The sequence below is a fragment of the Mya arenaria genome, chromosome 9 (genome assembly GCF_026914265.1).
Source record: "Mya arenaria isolate MELC-2E11 chromosome 9, ASM2691426v1".
NCBI classification, from domain to species: Eukaryota; Metazoa; Mollusca; class Bivalvia; order Myida; family Myidae; genus Mya; species Mya arenaria.
This window is the reverse complement of record NC_069130.1, coordinates 26410574-26426791: the sequence shown is the minus strand read 5'-3', so window position 1 is coordinate 26426791 and position 16218 is coordinate 26410574. Positions and strand designations below refer to the sequence as shown.

Genomic DNA, 16218 nt, shown 5'->3' with positions numbered 1-16218 from the left:
AATCCCAAAATAAATAGAGTCAGTAGACCGGGATTTCATTTTTACGGAAACGCTTGTTCTGTATATTATTTTCTCACAAGAGACCGTCGCCATTTTGTCTGGGTCTGAGAGCACTTTAAAACAGAACATGTGGATGTTAATGCCGTTACAAGAGAAACTACCAAAAATGTACCCAAAAGAGAGAAAAATATACGGTAAGAAAAAAATGTCATCGGTGGCAATACGAAAATATCGGTCATGCGACTTTTGTGAATCCGGGAACACACATTTTTTACGTCTTATCATGTTCGTCAAGTCCTATGTAAGAACCTTATCTAGGTGCAAATAGGGACAATGTTTACAATTATACTCTGATAACAGGAATAAACTAAACATGTAAGTAAAATTGTCCTTTAAAGTTTTGTATATATTCACATGTATACTGTTGTTCATCTAGATGGAATTACTTTATTACCGGACAATATCTGAGATACTAAGAGAGGTTGTTACTTGAACAAAGAGGGTAAGAGATGATTCATAAATAAATGTGTTACTTTTTGTCAAATAACAACAAATAGACAAACAAAAAATTCTTTAACTACGTTCACTATAAAAAGAACAAAACAACATGCAATCGAAATGTACGTATTATCATCATAAAAGTGCATTTACGATACACATGTATCTTATCACTATGCCTGTGTCTTACTTGGTAAGCAAACAGGACTGCCGTTCTTATATTTATTATTTATTATTTCAAGGTACACAACGTTTCAAAAGGTATCAATACCAATAGTCGTTTTGGTGAATATTTGCCTTCAACTGACTACTGTTCTAGCTGACTACGCGTGTGTGTGCAACTATGCCGTGGAACGACCAGTATACCCGCAGGTGCATAGTTCATCTTCTTTATTTGCAAATAGCCTCAATTTATATTGACACAATTTAGATAAGACTTCCGTTAGAGGCGCATAATTCAATGCAGATATATGATAATAGGAATCTCTGCTTGATTGAGCCTTATAAACTCCACAAGAAAAAACACATTTTCGTGCTACATTTTCGGAAACTTTTCCTTTCAATTTATACTTTGTATAGGAAAACTAGTGCATTTTCATTGAATTTTTGATAAAAAAAATGATGGGAAATTTGACATTTACTTCGGGGCATCATTTTTAATAAAATCGCGAAATTTATTGTGGCATCTTTCTAAGTTGACTACGTAGAGCTGTAACAGTATAAAGTACCGTTCAAATACTAAGAAACAGATTTTAAGAACCATCAACGAGCTTTCTTTTCACTTTCAAAAGGCAAGGGGGTGGGATTGTGATGCCCCCCCAAAAACTCTTATTATAATATGTTCATAAAATATCATTCGTCAGAGGCTTGATAATGATAAAATTGTGTTACGCATAGCATCATCACTGTGGTGGACGATAATGAATATGTTCTGATTTTATGTATTGTTCATTCACGAAATAACCAATGAACATACACATTTGAAATTTAAACCATTTTCAGCACAGCCACTCGGCAAAACCTGTGGGTTACCTCTATGAGTTCGACTGTAAAGAACGCCTGAATCTAGCATCCGCGCAAGGATGGATACCCATTGCATTTGAACATCAGGTAATCATCATGTTTAATTTCCATTTTTCCGGCAGACCCGTGTGTCAGCTGAAGCCACCTCGTTAACGAGTGTTCGTTTTGATACCTCGTATTTTGATACCTCGTAGAGTTGGGTCAAGCCATAATGCAGCCATTATAGGGCGCGGGCAGACCTTTATAAACTCAACAACAGCAACGGATACCTCGTCTCCGTGGCCTAGAGGTTAAGGCGTCCGCCTACGCAGCGGGATGTCGTGGGTTCGATCCCGGGCCGCGTCATACCGAAAGACATTAAAAGTTGGTACAAGTAGCTCCCTTGCCTGGCGCTCGGCATTTAAAGGGTAGTGCTTGGAAAAGTGGTGTACTCAGTACTGGTTCAACCCAGGAAAGTTGTATCCCGTGTATCGGTGCATTACACCGAGCACTTTAAAGAACCAAGAGGTCTCTTCGCAAAGAGCTAGGGTATCGCACCCGGATCTCTTGTATCTCATTCTGTTTCTTCAAGTCTTCCAATGTCTGGATTTGACAGCGAATTGCTGTCACTTCTATCTCATTTCACTCATGGCATTTAAACACAATTTAAATCGTGATGGCGTCACGGCGGGGTCAAGCCATAATGCAGCCAATGGGCGCGGGCAGACCTTGATAAACTCAAATAAACAAACAGATACCTCGTAGAATAGTCGAAAGCATGTATATTATTTATTGTTAAATTATATTTTCTCCTGTGTTTACAATGATGCATTTATTATGAAACGCTACGAATACATTTCTTAATCTTATATCTTGCTAAGGCGAGGTATGTCAAATGGCAGCCTTCCATTTACTTAACTTTTTAAGAGTGAACACTATTGCTCCGATCGTTTGAAGGTGATGTCTGTATCCCGTCGTGAAATATTTTAAATTACTTTAAGTTTGTATATGTAAATTTTAATGTGATTATCACTTTTGTTCAAGCCGATAATGGCTCTAATAAGGTTTTATTATATTGAAGTGGGGAAAATTATGGCCATGTTAAGTAGTTTAAGCCCCTTGGCGACATCTTGGCGACTGGTGTTCTAATGAACTCGAGATCCACTGACAGTTACAAGGCGGCAATCTCATCATTAATCGGTTAAGTTTTATAGTTTGATGCGAGCGTGGTCTATGTGTGCCTATTCACTTCTGGTCAAAGGGAAGTGATGTCCCGGTGTTATTTAACTATACACCCTTCTGGTCATAGGGCAGTGGTGTCCTGATGTTATTTAACTATACCCACTTCTGGTCATAGGGAAGTGATGTCCTGCTGTTAATGAACTATACCCACTTCTGGTCATAGGGAAGTGATGTCCTGATGTTATTTAACTATACCCACTTCTGGTCATATGGAAGTGATGTCCTGATGTTATTTAACTATACCTCCTTCTGGTCATAGGGAAGTGATGTCCCGGTGTTATTTAACTATACCCCCTTCTGGTCATAGGGCAGTGATGTCCCGGTGTTATTTAACTATACCCCCGTCTGGTCATAGGGCAGTGATGTCCCGGTGTTATTTAACTATACCTCCTTCTGGTCATAGGGCAGTGATTTTCTGATGTTATTTAACTATACCCACTTCTGGTCACAGGGCAGTGGTGTCTTGATATTATTTAACTATGCCTCCTTCTGGTCATAGGGCAGTGATGTCTTGATATTATTTAACTATACCCCCTTCTGGTCATAGGGCAGTGATGTCTTGATATTATTTAACTATACCTCCATCTGGTCATAGGGCAGTGATGTCTTGATATTATTTAACTATACCTCCTTCTGGTCATAGGGCAGTGATGTCTTGATATTATTTAACTATACCTCCTTCTGGTCATAGGGCAGTGATGTCTTGATATTATTTAACTATACCCCCTTCTGGTCATAGGGTAGTGATGTCTTGATATTATTTAACTATACCTCCTTCTGGTCATAGGGCAGTGATGTCTTGATATTATTTAACTATACCTCCTTCTGGTCATAGGGTAGTGATGTCTTGATATTATTTAACTATACCTCCTTCTGGTCATAGGGCAGTGATGTCTTGATATTATTTAACTATACCTCCTTCTGGTCATAGGGTAGTGATGTCTTGATATTATTTAACTATACCTCCTTCTGGTCATAGGGTAGTGATGTCTTGATAGTATTTAACTATACCTCCTTCTGGTCATAGGGCAGTGATGTCTTGATATTATTTAACTTTACCTCCTTCTGGTCATAGGGTAGTGATGTCCTGATGTTATTTAACTATACCTCCTTCTGGTCATAGGGCAGTGATGTCCTGATGTTATTTAACTATATCTCCTTCTGGTCATAGGGCAGTGATATCCTGATGTTATTTACCCCCCCCCCCTTCTGGTCATAGGGTAGTGATGTCTTGATATTATTTAACTATACCTCCTTCTGATCATAGGGCAGTCATGTCTTGATATTATTTAACTATACCTTCTTCTGGTCATAGGGCAGTGATGTCCTGATGTTATTTAACTATACCTCCTTCTGGTCATAGGGCAGTGATGTCTTGATATTATTTAACTATACCTCCTTCTGGTCATAGGGCAGTGATGTCTTGATATTATTTAACTATACCTCCTTCTGGTTATAGGGTAGTGATGTCTTGATATTATTTAACTATACCTCCTTCTGGTCATAGGGGCAGTGATGTCTTGATATTATTTAACTATACCCACTTCTTATCACAGGGCAGTGATGTCCTGATGTTACTTAACTATACCCCCTTCTGGTCATAGGGCAGTGATATATTGATGTTATTTAACTATACCCCCTTCTGGTCATAGGGCAGTGATGTCTTGGTGTTATTTAACTATACCCACTTCTGGTCATAGGGCAGTGATGCCCTGATGTTATTTAACTATACCTCCTTCTGGTCATAGGGCAGTGATGTCCTGATGTCATTTAACCCCCCCCCCCTTCTGGTCATAGGGCAGTAATGCCCTGATGTTATTTAACTATACCCACATCTGGTCATAGGGCAGTAATGCCCTGATGTTATTTAACTATACCCACATCTGGTCATAGGGCAGTAATGCCCTGATGTTATTTAACTATACCCACATCTGGTCATAGGGCAGTGATGCCCTGATGTTATTTAACTTCCACCCCTTCTGGTCATAGGCCAGTAAAGTCCCGGTGTTATTTAACTATACCCCCTTCTGGTTATAGGGCAGTAATGTCCTGATGTCATTTAACTATACCTCCTTCTGGTCATAGGGCAGTGATGTCCTGATGTTATTTAACTATACCCACTTCTGGTCATATGGAAGTGATGTCCTGATGTTCTTTAACTATACCTCCTTCTGGTCATAGGGAAGTGATGTCCCGGTGTTATTTAACTATACCCCCTTCTGGTCATAGGGAAGTGATGTCCCGGTGTCATTTAACTATACCCCCGTCTGGTCATAGGGCAGTGATGTCTTGATATTATTTAACTAAACCTCCTTCTGGTCATAGGGTAGTGATGTCTTGATATTATTTAACTATACCTCCTTCTGGTCATAGGGTAGTGATGTCTTGATATTATTTAACTATACCTCCTTCTGGTCATAGGGCAGTGATGTCTTGATATTATTTAACTATACCCCCTTCTGGTCATAGGGTAGTGATGTCTTGATATTATTTAACTATACCTCCTTCTGGTCATAGGGCAGTGATGTCTTGATATTATTTAACTATACCTCCTTCTGGTCATAGGGTAGTGATGTCTTGATATTATTTAACTATACCTCCTTCTGGTCATAGGGATGTGATGTCTTGATGTTATTTAACTATACCTCCTTCTGGTCATAGGGCAGTGATGTCTTGATATTATTTAACTATACCTCCTTCTGGTCATAGGGTAGTGATGTCTTGATATTATTTAACTATACCTCCTTCTGGTCATAGGGATGTGATGTCCTGATGTTATTTAACTATACCTCCTTCTGGTCATAGGGCAGTGATATCCTGATGTTATTTACCCCCCCCCTTCTGGTCATAGGGTAGTGATGTCTTGATATTATTTAACTATACCTCCTTCTGGTCATAGGGTAGTGATGTCTTGATATTATTTAACTATACCTCCTTCTGGTCATAGGGCAGTGATGTCTTGATATTATTTAACTATACCTCCTTCTGGTCATAGGGTAGTGATGTCTTGATATTATTTAACTATACCTCCTTCTGGTCATAGGGCAGTGATGTCTTGATATTATTTAACTATACCTCCTTCTGGTCATAGGGTAGTGATGTCTTGATATTATTTAACTATACCTCCTTCTGGTCATAGGGTAGTGATGTCTTGATATTATTTAACTATACCTCCTTCTGGTCATAGGGCAGTGATGTCTTGATATTATTTAACTTTACCTCCTTCTGGTCATAGGACAGTGATGTCCTGATGTTATTTAACTATACCTCCTTCTGGTCATAGGGATGTGATGTCCTGATGTTATTTAACTATACCTTCTTCTGGTCATAGGGCAGTGATATCCTGATGTTATTTACCCCCCCCCCCTTCTGGTCATAGGGTAGTGATGTCTTGATATTATTTAACTATACCTCCTTCTGGTCATAGGGTAGTGATGTCTTGATATTATTTAACTATACCTCCTTCTGGTCATAGGGCAGTGATGTCCCGGTGTTATTTAACTATACCTCCTTCTGGTCATAGGGCAGTGATGTCTTGATATTATTTAACTATACCTCCTTCTGGTTATAGGGTAGTGATGTCTTGATATTATTTAACTATACCTCCTTCTGGTCATAGGGGCAGTGATGTCTTGATATTATTTAACTATACCCACTTCTTATCACAGGGCAGTGATGTCCTGATGTTACTTAACTATACCCCCTTCTGGTCATAGGGCAGTGATATATTGATGTTATTTAACTATACCCCCTTCTGGTCATAGGGCAGTGATGTCTTGGTGTTATTTAACTATACCCACTTCTGGTCATAGGGCAGTGATGCCCTGATGTTATTTAACTATACCTCCTTCTGGTCATAGGGCAGTGATGTCCTGATGTCATTTAACCCCCCCCCCTTCTGGTCATAGGGCAGTAATGCCCTGATGTTATTTAACTATACCCACATCTGGTCATAGGGCAGTAATGCCCTGATGTTATTTAACTATACCCACATCTGGTCATAGGGCAGTAATGCCCTGATGTTATTTAACTATACCCACATCTGGTCATAGGGCAGTGATGCCCTGATGTTATTTAACTTCCACCCCTTCTGGTCATAGGCCAGTAAAGTCCCGGTGTTATTTAACTATACCCCCTTCTGGTTATAGGGCAGTAATGTCCTGATGTCATTTAACTATACCTCCTTCTGGTCATAGGGCAGTGATGTCCTGATGTTATTTAACTATACCCACTTCTGGTCATATGGAAGTGATGTCCTGATGTTCTTTAACTATACCTCCTTCTGGTCATAGGGAAGTGATGTCCCGGTGTTATTTAACTATACCCCCTTCTGGTCATAGGGAAGTGATGTCCCGGTGTCATTTAACTATACCCCCGTCTGGTCATAGGGCAGTGATGTCCCGGTGTAATTTAACTATACCTCCTTCTGGTCATAGGGCAGTGATGTCCTGATGTTATTTAACTATACCCACTTCTGGTCATAGGGCAGTGATGTCTTGATATTATTTAACTATACCCCTTCTGGTCATAGGGCAGTGATGTCTTGATATTATTTAACTATACCTCGATCTGGTCATAGGGCAGTGATGTCTTGATATTATTTAACTAAACCTCCTTCTGGTCATAGGGTAGTGATGTCTTGATATTATTTAACTATACGTCCTTCTGGTCATACGGTAGTGATGTCTTGATATTATTTAACTATACCTCCTTCTGGTCATAGGGCAGTGATGTCTTGATATTATTTAACTATACCCCCTTCTGGTCATAGGGTAGTGATGTCTTGATATTATCTAACTATACCTCCTTCTGGTCATAGGGCAGTGATGTCTTGATATTATTTAACTATACCTCCTTCTGGTCATAGGGTAGTGATGTCTTGATATTATTTAACTATACCTCCTTCTGGTCATAGGGTAGTGATGTCTTGATATTATTTAACTATACCTCCTTCTGGTCATAGGGTAGTGATGTCTTGATATTATTTAACTATACCTCCTTCTGGTCATAGGGTAGTGATGTCTTGATATTATTTAACTATACCTCCTTCTGGTCATAGGGATGTGATGTCCTGATGTTATTTAACTATACCTCCTTCTGGTCATAGGGCAGTGATATCCTGATGTTATTTACCCCCCCCCCCCTTCTGGTCATAGGGTAGTGATGTCTTGATATTATTTAACTATACCTCCTTCTGGTCATAGGGCAGTGATGTCTTGATATTATTTAACTATACCTCCTTCTGGTCATAGGGCAGTGATGTCTTGATATTATTTAACTATACCTCCTTCTGGTTATAGGGCAGTGATGTCTTGATATTATTTAACTATACCTCCTTCTGGTCATAGGGCAGTGATGTCTTGATATTATTTAACTATACCCACTTCTTATCACAGGGCAGTGATGTCCTGATGTTACTTAACTATACCCCCTTCTGGTCATAGGGCAGTGATGTATTGATGTTATTTAACTATACCCCCTTCTGGTCATAGGGCAGTGATGTCTTGGTGTTATTTAACTATACCCACTTCTGGTCATAGGGCAGTGATGCCCTGATGTTATTTAACTATACCTCCTTCTGGTCATAGGGCAGTGATGTCCTGATGTCATTTACCCCCCCCCCCTTCTGGTCATAGGGCAGTAATGCCCTGATGTTATTTAACTATACCCACATCTGGTCATAAAGCAGTGATGCCCTGATGTTATTTAACTTCCACCCCTTCTGGTCATAGGGCAGTAAAGTCCCGGTGTTATTTAACTATACCCCCTTCTGGTCATAGGGCAGTAATGTCCTGATGTCATTTAACTATACCCCCTTCTGGTCATAGGGCAGTGATGTCCTGATGTTATTTAACTATACCCCCTTCTGGTCATAGGGAAGTGATGTCCTGATGTTATTTAACTATACCCCCTTCTGGTCATAGGGCAGTGATGTCCTGATGTTATTTAACTATACCCCCTTCTGGTCATAGGGCAGTGATGTCCTGATGTTATTTAACTATACCCCCTTCTGGTCATAGGGCAGTAAAGTCCCGGTGTTATTTAACTATACCCCCTTCTGGTCATAGGGCAGTAATGTCCTGATGTCATTTAACTATACCCACTTCTGGTCATAGGGAGGTGATGTCCTGATGCTATTTAACTATGTATCCTTCTGGTCATAAGGCAATAATGTCCTGATATCATTTAACTATACCCCATTCTGGTCATAGGGCAGTGATGTCTTGATATTATTTAACTATACTTCCTTCTGGTCATAGGACAGTGATGTCCTGATGCTATTTAACTATATATCCTTCTGGTCATAGGGTAGTGATATCCTGATATTATTTAACTATGTATCCTTCTGGACATAGGGCAGTGATATCCTTATGTTATTTAACTATACCCACTTCTGGTCATAGGGAAGTGATGTCCTGATGTTTTTTAACTGTACCTCCTTCTTGTCATATGGTTCTGATGTCATTTAACTGTAGTAAAATTTGTACAGATGGTGAGTTCTAACACATACTATTGCCAAAATTGCAGATTACGTACGTAGAACGGGATGCATTGTCTTCTGAGCAGACCTGCCCTGGCGATCCTCCAACGTTTGATATCAGTAAGCTTATTTAGTCACTCTAAGTCACTCGAAGCAAAAATTGGTGTTCATAGAAGCCTAAAAAAATTAAATACCTTACTTCATATCGTCAAATTTCTTTTTTAATCCTGATTTAATTAAATAAAGAATAGTTTATGGTGAGTATCATAAGATATTATTTTTTTACAGTCCGGAAGCTCTTAAGATTGGAAATATTACCGAAAATAACAAAACAGTGAGCATAGCTTAATCATGTTATAAGGGGCTTAAGATGTTTCGAGTAATCCGGGCCATGGGCCTTTCATAAAACTTATTAGTGAAAATTTTCAACAAGGCACTTAAAAGTAGAAGGAAAAAGATTTGAAAATTTAACAATATAACATATCACTGGACATAATAACAAGTAGTTAGACATAATAAAACGTCAGTATGATATAATAACATGTATGATATAGACATAAGTACATGCTAATTAGACATAATAACATTTAGTTAAGACATAATAACGCGTCAGTTAGACATCATAACATGCTAGTTAGACATAATAACACGTCAGTATGATATAATAACATGTATGATATAGACATAAGTACATGCTAATTAGACATAATAACATTTAGTTAAGACATAATAACGCGTCAGTTAGACATCATAACATGCTAGTTAGACATAATAACACGTCAGTCTGATATAATAACATGTATGCTAGACATAAGTACATTCTAATTAGACATAATAACATTTAGTTTAGAAATAATAACGTGTCTGTTATACATAATAGCATGCTAGTTGGAGATAATAACATGTCGGTAAATTAGACAATAGCATGCTAATAAACATAATAGAATTTCAATTAGACATAAAAACATGTTGCATAAATTGTAACTGGGGCGCTCCATACAATGTTTAAGTGACACTAGTATTTAAAATCAATATACACACACATGTATACACATATATAACAAACATACATTTTGAGTGATAAACCCTTACATACTTACTAAATAATGCATTATGGAAAATATTAATAACTGATAAAAAGATTGTAACCGTGTGTTTAATAGCTTAAAACGCACAAATATTAAATGACTGGTGAATGCTAAAAGATTTACACTGTTCAACTATCCTCTCATGAGTCAGAAATACCGTGTTTTCTGCACCTTTCTTTAAAATTTAACACGGTATCCTTCAAAAGAACCATTGTTTTCGATACTTATTCATACTTTTCGGTAAATTAAAACAGTTGTATTTGATGGGGTATAACTTATTTTGGAGTAAGAGTGCATCTTTAAGCAAAGCTAATCAGAGGTACATAAAGCTTACATTCTGAGTAGCAAGGAGAGTGGCGAAAGAAATAAATAAAAAGCTTATAAAAATAGTTGAACTGAGATAATTTCTAAATACTCTTTTAAAACATGTACGAAGAATATTATTGTAAACGTTTAGTGAGTTTTTTTATACGACACAGTATTAAATGGAATAAAACAAATTATTACATATTTCTTAAATATTTGAGAACGATGTATTATTTCGAACATTTTTTATGCATTCCAGGGGTAACTGAAAGAACATATTTTTGTTATTAAAATAAATGTTCGTTTTAAACAGTTACAAAAGGTACAACCACTATCAAAGACCACACAAAGCACACAACGACACCAACCATAGCACCGACTACAACAGCAACAACGACAACAACTTCGACGACGCCAACAACTACAACTATTCCGACAACCACGTCAACAACTCCGACAACGACGCCAACTACAACAACTACGCCAACTACAACAACTCCAACAACCACAACAACTCCAACAACCACAACGATACCAACAACAACAACTACAACTCCGACGACGACGTCAACCACAACAACAACTCCTACCACAACAACATCAACTACAACAACAACCACTAGACCAACTACAACGACGACAACGGAACCTTCAGTCACAGGTTTTAATTATTTCTATATCATCAATATGTATATATTGTTTTATTAATTCTTAAACCTTTTCACCAATTATTACCTTCCATCGATAATCATAAAGTGTTTAAGCATTACCGGCATCGACTGTACCACTTCTTCTTTTTTTAAAAACTGAGTAATAATGAGCCACACTCTAAACATACTCCAGGGGATGACAGCCTGTGTCCGCCAATTTTACGACTATACACGAACCAGGAGGGCGGATCCCTCACCCAGTATGGCGAATATTGCTATCAGCTAGTACCGACACCAGTTACTTGGCAACAGGCGGAACTGGACTGCCGGGGGAAGGGAGGACATTTGGTGCATGTCAGCGGGACAGGATTACAGGTACGGAAGGAATCACAACTTCCGGGCAATTTCCGTGATGGGTACGGCAATTGGTTTTACATGTCAACTATGTTATAGGTTAAACATTGAGATAAACATCATGCTATGTTTTTTGCCTGGTTAATAGATGTATCCTTATATTGTATGATATAAACCGCTCCTGGTACATAGCGCATATGGTATGATGTGTACCGCTCCTGGTACATAGCGCATATGGTATGATGTGTACCGCTCCTGGTACATAGCGCATATGGTATGATGTGTACCGCTCCTGGTACCGTTCCTAGTACATAAACGTTTCCTAATATGGTATGGTATATGTACCGCTCCGGATATATAGACGTATCCTTATATGGTATTATATGTACCGTTCGTGATACATACATTGTGTTTATTTATCTTATGATATGTACCATGCCTGGTACCGTTCCTTGTACATAGATTTATTCGTATATAGTATGGTATGTTCGGTATCTGTTTTCAATATGGCCATCCTATCTTGAAATACATTGCAACGAACTGGTACGGGGTTACCCGACCGATAAAGAAGAGATTTAGCGATCGGTTTCATCGGCAACATGTCTTTATTACTCGTATAACATATACATATAGTTCATACAGGGTTGTAAACCTAAATAAGGTAGATAGCCAATCATTCCATTTCAATGAAAGTGGTGAATAACCAACTGGTTATCGTGCAGATGACGACCATGGAGTAAAAATGGACTCTTTTTGTAACGATAGCCAATTGCAATATCGATCCAGTATACTCTGGATCAAAATATCGATCCAGTATAATCTTGATCAAGCTTGAACTGATATCGAACCGTTACTAATTTTATTGTTAACTTAAAGAGGTAATATATATTCGAGGTTTCCTTTGTGCTCAAGTATTGTTCGTCCAACTATTTCATTTCAAATGGTATGACCCTTCGGTTCCAAATGATTAGAAACGTTCAATAATTACAGCAGCTTATTGTCATTTGATGCACATCTTTTATCCATAAAGCGATATGAAAGGTGTTTTCTTTATATTTTAGAATTACATCTACAAGTGGCTATTTTCATTCCTTTTCACCGCCCCTTGCTGGATAGGACTGCATGACCTGCAAGATCAAGGGTATTGGGAATGGACATCAGGTATACACGTTACTTGCAGGATTCAGTTTTCGCCCACGCTTTAATCAAAGAACGGAAAACATTTGAGCCATGTAATATATTAAAATGCAATAACTTAAAATGCTATTAATAGGCAAACCATACGACACAACATGTGGAGCGAAATGGGGTCATAACGATGCATCTTCAAAACGTTGTTACTCGTTTTTTCCGGCTAACATAATAAGTGTTGGGACTTCTCTATGAGGTATTCTGTCGTCGGGACTTCTCGATAAGGTACTCCGTCGTCGGGACCTCTCACTGAAGTACACCGTCGTCGGGACTTCTCGCTGAAGTACACCGTCGTCGGGACTTCTCGCTGATGTACTCCGTCGTCGGCACTTCTCTATGAGGTATTCCGTCGTCGGGATTTCTCTATGAGGTAATCCGTCGTCGGAACTTCCCGCTGAAGTATTCTGTCGTCGGGACTTCTCGATGAGGTTCTACGTCGTCTGGATTTCTCGATGAGGTATTCGGAGCACCTCGGTCATTTTACTTCAAAACAAGCTCGTCGTGTGGCGGAAGTTGTTCCCATTTCCGTCGTTGGTATACGAACGTTGTTCAGTAATATACGCGTGAAAACGCGTTTAACATTTATAACCCGGATACGTACCATAAGCTTTTGGTAGAGTATGTAATGATATATTATACATATATGACAATAAACGACAACAGTTAACTTACACATATGCAGGTAAACTCACAAGTTACTCCAACTGGAATACCCGTGATCCCGTTTTTACTGGTACCGGAAGTGGTGGAGATTGTGCCGTTCTGATTCCCGGCGCCCCTTATTACGGCAAATGGAAACAAGTACAGTGCACAGGGGACACACTGCAGCATGTTGTTGTGAGCAGAAATCCATTCATCTGTCAGTTCTGTAAATACTCTTCTAATTCTTAATTCATTTGTGAATCTGACTATTATGATAAAAAGAATTGTCGTTAAAAGCACTCGCTCATGCTTTTGTAAAATGCACCTTTTTGTATGACGAAATAGGGTGTGGCAAATCAAAAGAGTGGCAAATCATTAGGAGTTTAAACTAAGATACCAAAAGCTGAAACCCTTTAGCAAATGTTGATTAATATGCTTAAAATCGTCTTTGAAGACCACAATTTTCATAAGCGTTACTAATGCTAATGGTCACTTTATTACAGCTTTATTGTTGCGTGATTGGTTAATTGACGTTATCACGTGATGTTATTAATGTATTTATAAAAGATCAAAACATACATATTTTTTTGTATAAGTTCTGGTGGCCAAGTGATGAAGGCGTCGGCTTGACTTGACCGGCGTGAATTCGCACCCCATTAAAACAAAAAAAGTAATACTATAATTGCATATTTTTCTGCAAGTTCGATATCATAGAGTAAAATAATGATAAAATAAGTGTTTGCAGTCATATGCATTAGCGGAAAAGCTAATTTTGGTCCAAACACATGAGCGAGACCTTTAATGATTGACAAGTTGATACATATTTTCAATTATGCTTGAATTAATAGAGGATAATTGTTTGCTCAGTGTAAGATCACCGACTGAGCACCAAAAGTTATAGTTCACGAGTGGTGTTGTCACGAGTACAATATATTTACGAGATGAAATATGTTGTTATATTACACTGATTTCATTATAATATGCCTAAACTGATCTTAAATTGAATTTTAAAAGAATAAGGCGTCAGATTGTATGCACACGAAACGTCTTTTCGAAAATGACGTCGTTGATATATATATAATATATACAGTTGCCTAGCAACCCAAGTGACGTCATACTGACATGTATCGAACTTCAACTGAATGTGCAATTCTTTAACGATAGTAATGGAATGATAGATAAACATTTTAATTTTTTGTTTTTTTCTGCCTGATTAAAAGAAAAAAATCCAAACATCTAACACGGTAAACGTGACGTTGCAGAACAGAGAACGTTCACGAAAATGCTATACGGTTTCTTCATTTGAATGCGTTTTTGTGTAAGAAAACATAGGCGCATACAAATAAAACTCATATGGTTAAGTTCAGAAATAATTACTTGTTCTAAATAAGGAAAAAAGAATAATTTCGTAAAAAATGTCATTAATGCAGGTTTTCTCCTGACGCGAACCATATATATACTGTGTCCAAGCCCTGTAGACGCTGAATTAGACGCTGGTGTCTTCTTTGGATAGAAGAATAGTGAAATATCAGTTTTTATTTCACTGAATTATCTCTATAAAAGACCGGAAAGCGTATAATAAAAGGCGAAATGTATGTTAAATACGTGTGACATCTTTAACAACATGTTGCATTTTTTGTTTCTATATTTTCCAGCGATACACCAGAGGTACTCGGAGCAAGTGGGTCCTGTCGGTTAATGTTCAAACAAATAATTAAAATAAACAAAAAAGAAACTTTCTTATTATTACGATACTTAAGTTGTATGCATAGTATTGCATACTGGTTATATTAAATACATACATTATAATTATATTCGCGTGAGAAATATAATGCACAATACTGATAAATCGCAAGAATAAAGTCAAAACAAGAGCTGACATTCTCGTGACAAATGCCCCCAATTTGGCCTTGTCGGACCTAAAGCCATTATCAGAAGGCAAGAGATGGTGAGATTGTTAAGACAAACAAAATGTCGCACGGAAGTAAAATTGACATTCTGGAATAACATAACTGCCAAAGATATGGTGTCATAGTTAGCACATGTATAATGTAATCTGGCTCAATAGAGATCTACAGGTCATAACCGTCCTCTCCATTAAATTTGAGGACCGTAGGTCCAGGCATTCTCTTTAATTTGATCGGACAAGGTTTTTGTGCTTCAGATCAGAGTGAAGGCCACAGTGGATTATGACCTGCTGAATTAAAATCAATAGGGATCATCTGCAGGACATGGTCAAAACCCCTACTAAGCTTGTAGACCGTATAGGACCAAGCTTTAGCTAAGATTTGTACAACTTTCTGTGTTGAAGCACACTTTGACCGTGACCTTTGACCTACTCTCCTCAAAATCAATCGGGGTTGTTATTACCAACACCCCCGCCAAGTTTAAGGCCGGTAGGACAACAAATCGTCTAGTAACTAATTGGATAACCTATTTGTGTTCAAGGTCACCATGACTGCGATCTTTGCCCTACTGACCTCGAAATCAATATGGGTTATTTGCTGGTCAGGACCAACCTCCCGGCAATATGTGAAGACCGTAGACCCAAGCATACTCTAGTTATCAATCGGACAAGTTTTTTTTGTGTTCAAGGTCACCACGACCGACCTTTGACCTACTGATCTAAAATCAATAGGCGTCATATGCAAGTCAGGCTCAACCTCCCTAAGAAGTTTGAAGACCTAAGAGTACACTAGTTATCAATCGGACAAGGTTTTGTCCTCCGACCGACCTACCGACCGACGGACCGACATGTGCAAAG

The 16218-nt window shown here is 38.3% G+C and overlaps 1 protein-coding gene across 1 annotated transcript; it reads left to right on the top strand.

The window, feature by feature from the left end:
- The first annotated feature begins 334 nt into the window (after nucleotides 1-334).
- LOC128203399 (aggrecan core protein-like) lies at nucleotides 335-15193 on the top strand. Its single transcript, XM_052904804.1, has 9 exons — nucleotides 335-375; nucleotides 741-870; nucleotides 1501-1608; nucleotides 9271-9343; nucleotides 10931-11278; nucleotides 11461-11642; nucleotides 12683-12782; nucleotides 13495-13680; nucleotides 15110-15193. Coding segments are annotated over exons 1-9 (1173 nt in total). The 5' UTR covers nucleotides 335-373; the 3' UTR covers nucleotides 15154-15193.
- The last annotated feature ends 1025 nt before the right edge of the window (nucleotides 15194-16218 follow it).

Coding starts and splice junctions, on each gene's coding strand:
- LOC128203399 (XM_052904804.1), top strand. Junction 9,344..10,930: donor TCCTCCAACGTTTGATATCA/GTAAGCTTATTT, acceptor CGTTTTAAACAG/TTACAAAAGGTACAACCACT. Junction 11,643..12,682: donor TCAGCGGGACAGGATTACAG/GTACGGAAGGAA, acceptor TTTATATTTTAG/AATTACATCTACAAGTGGCT.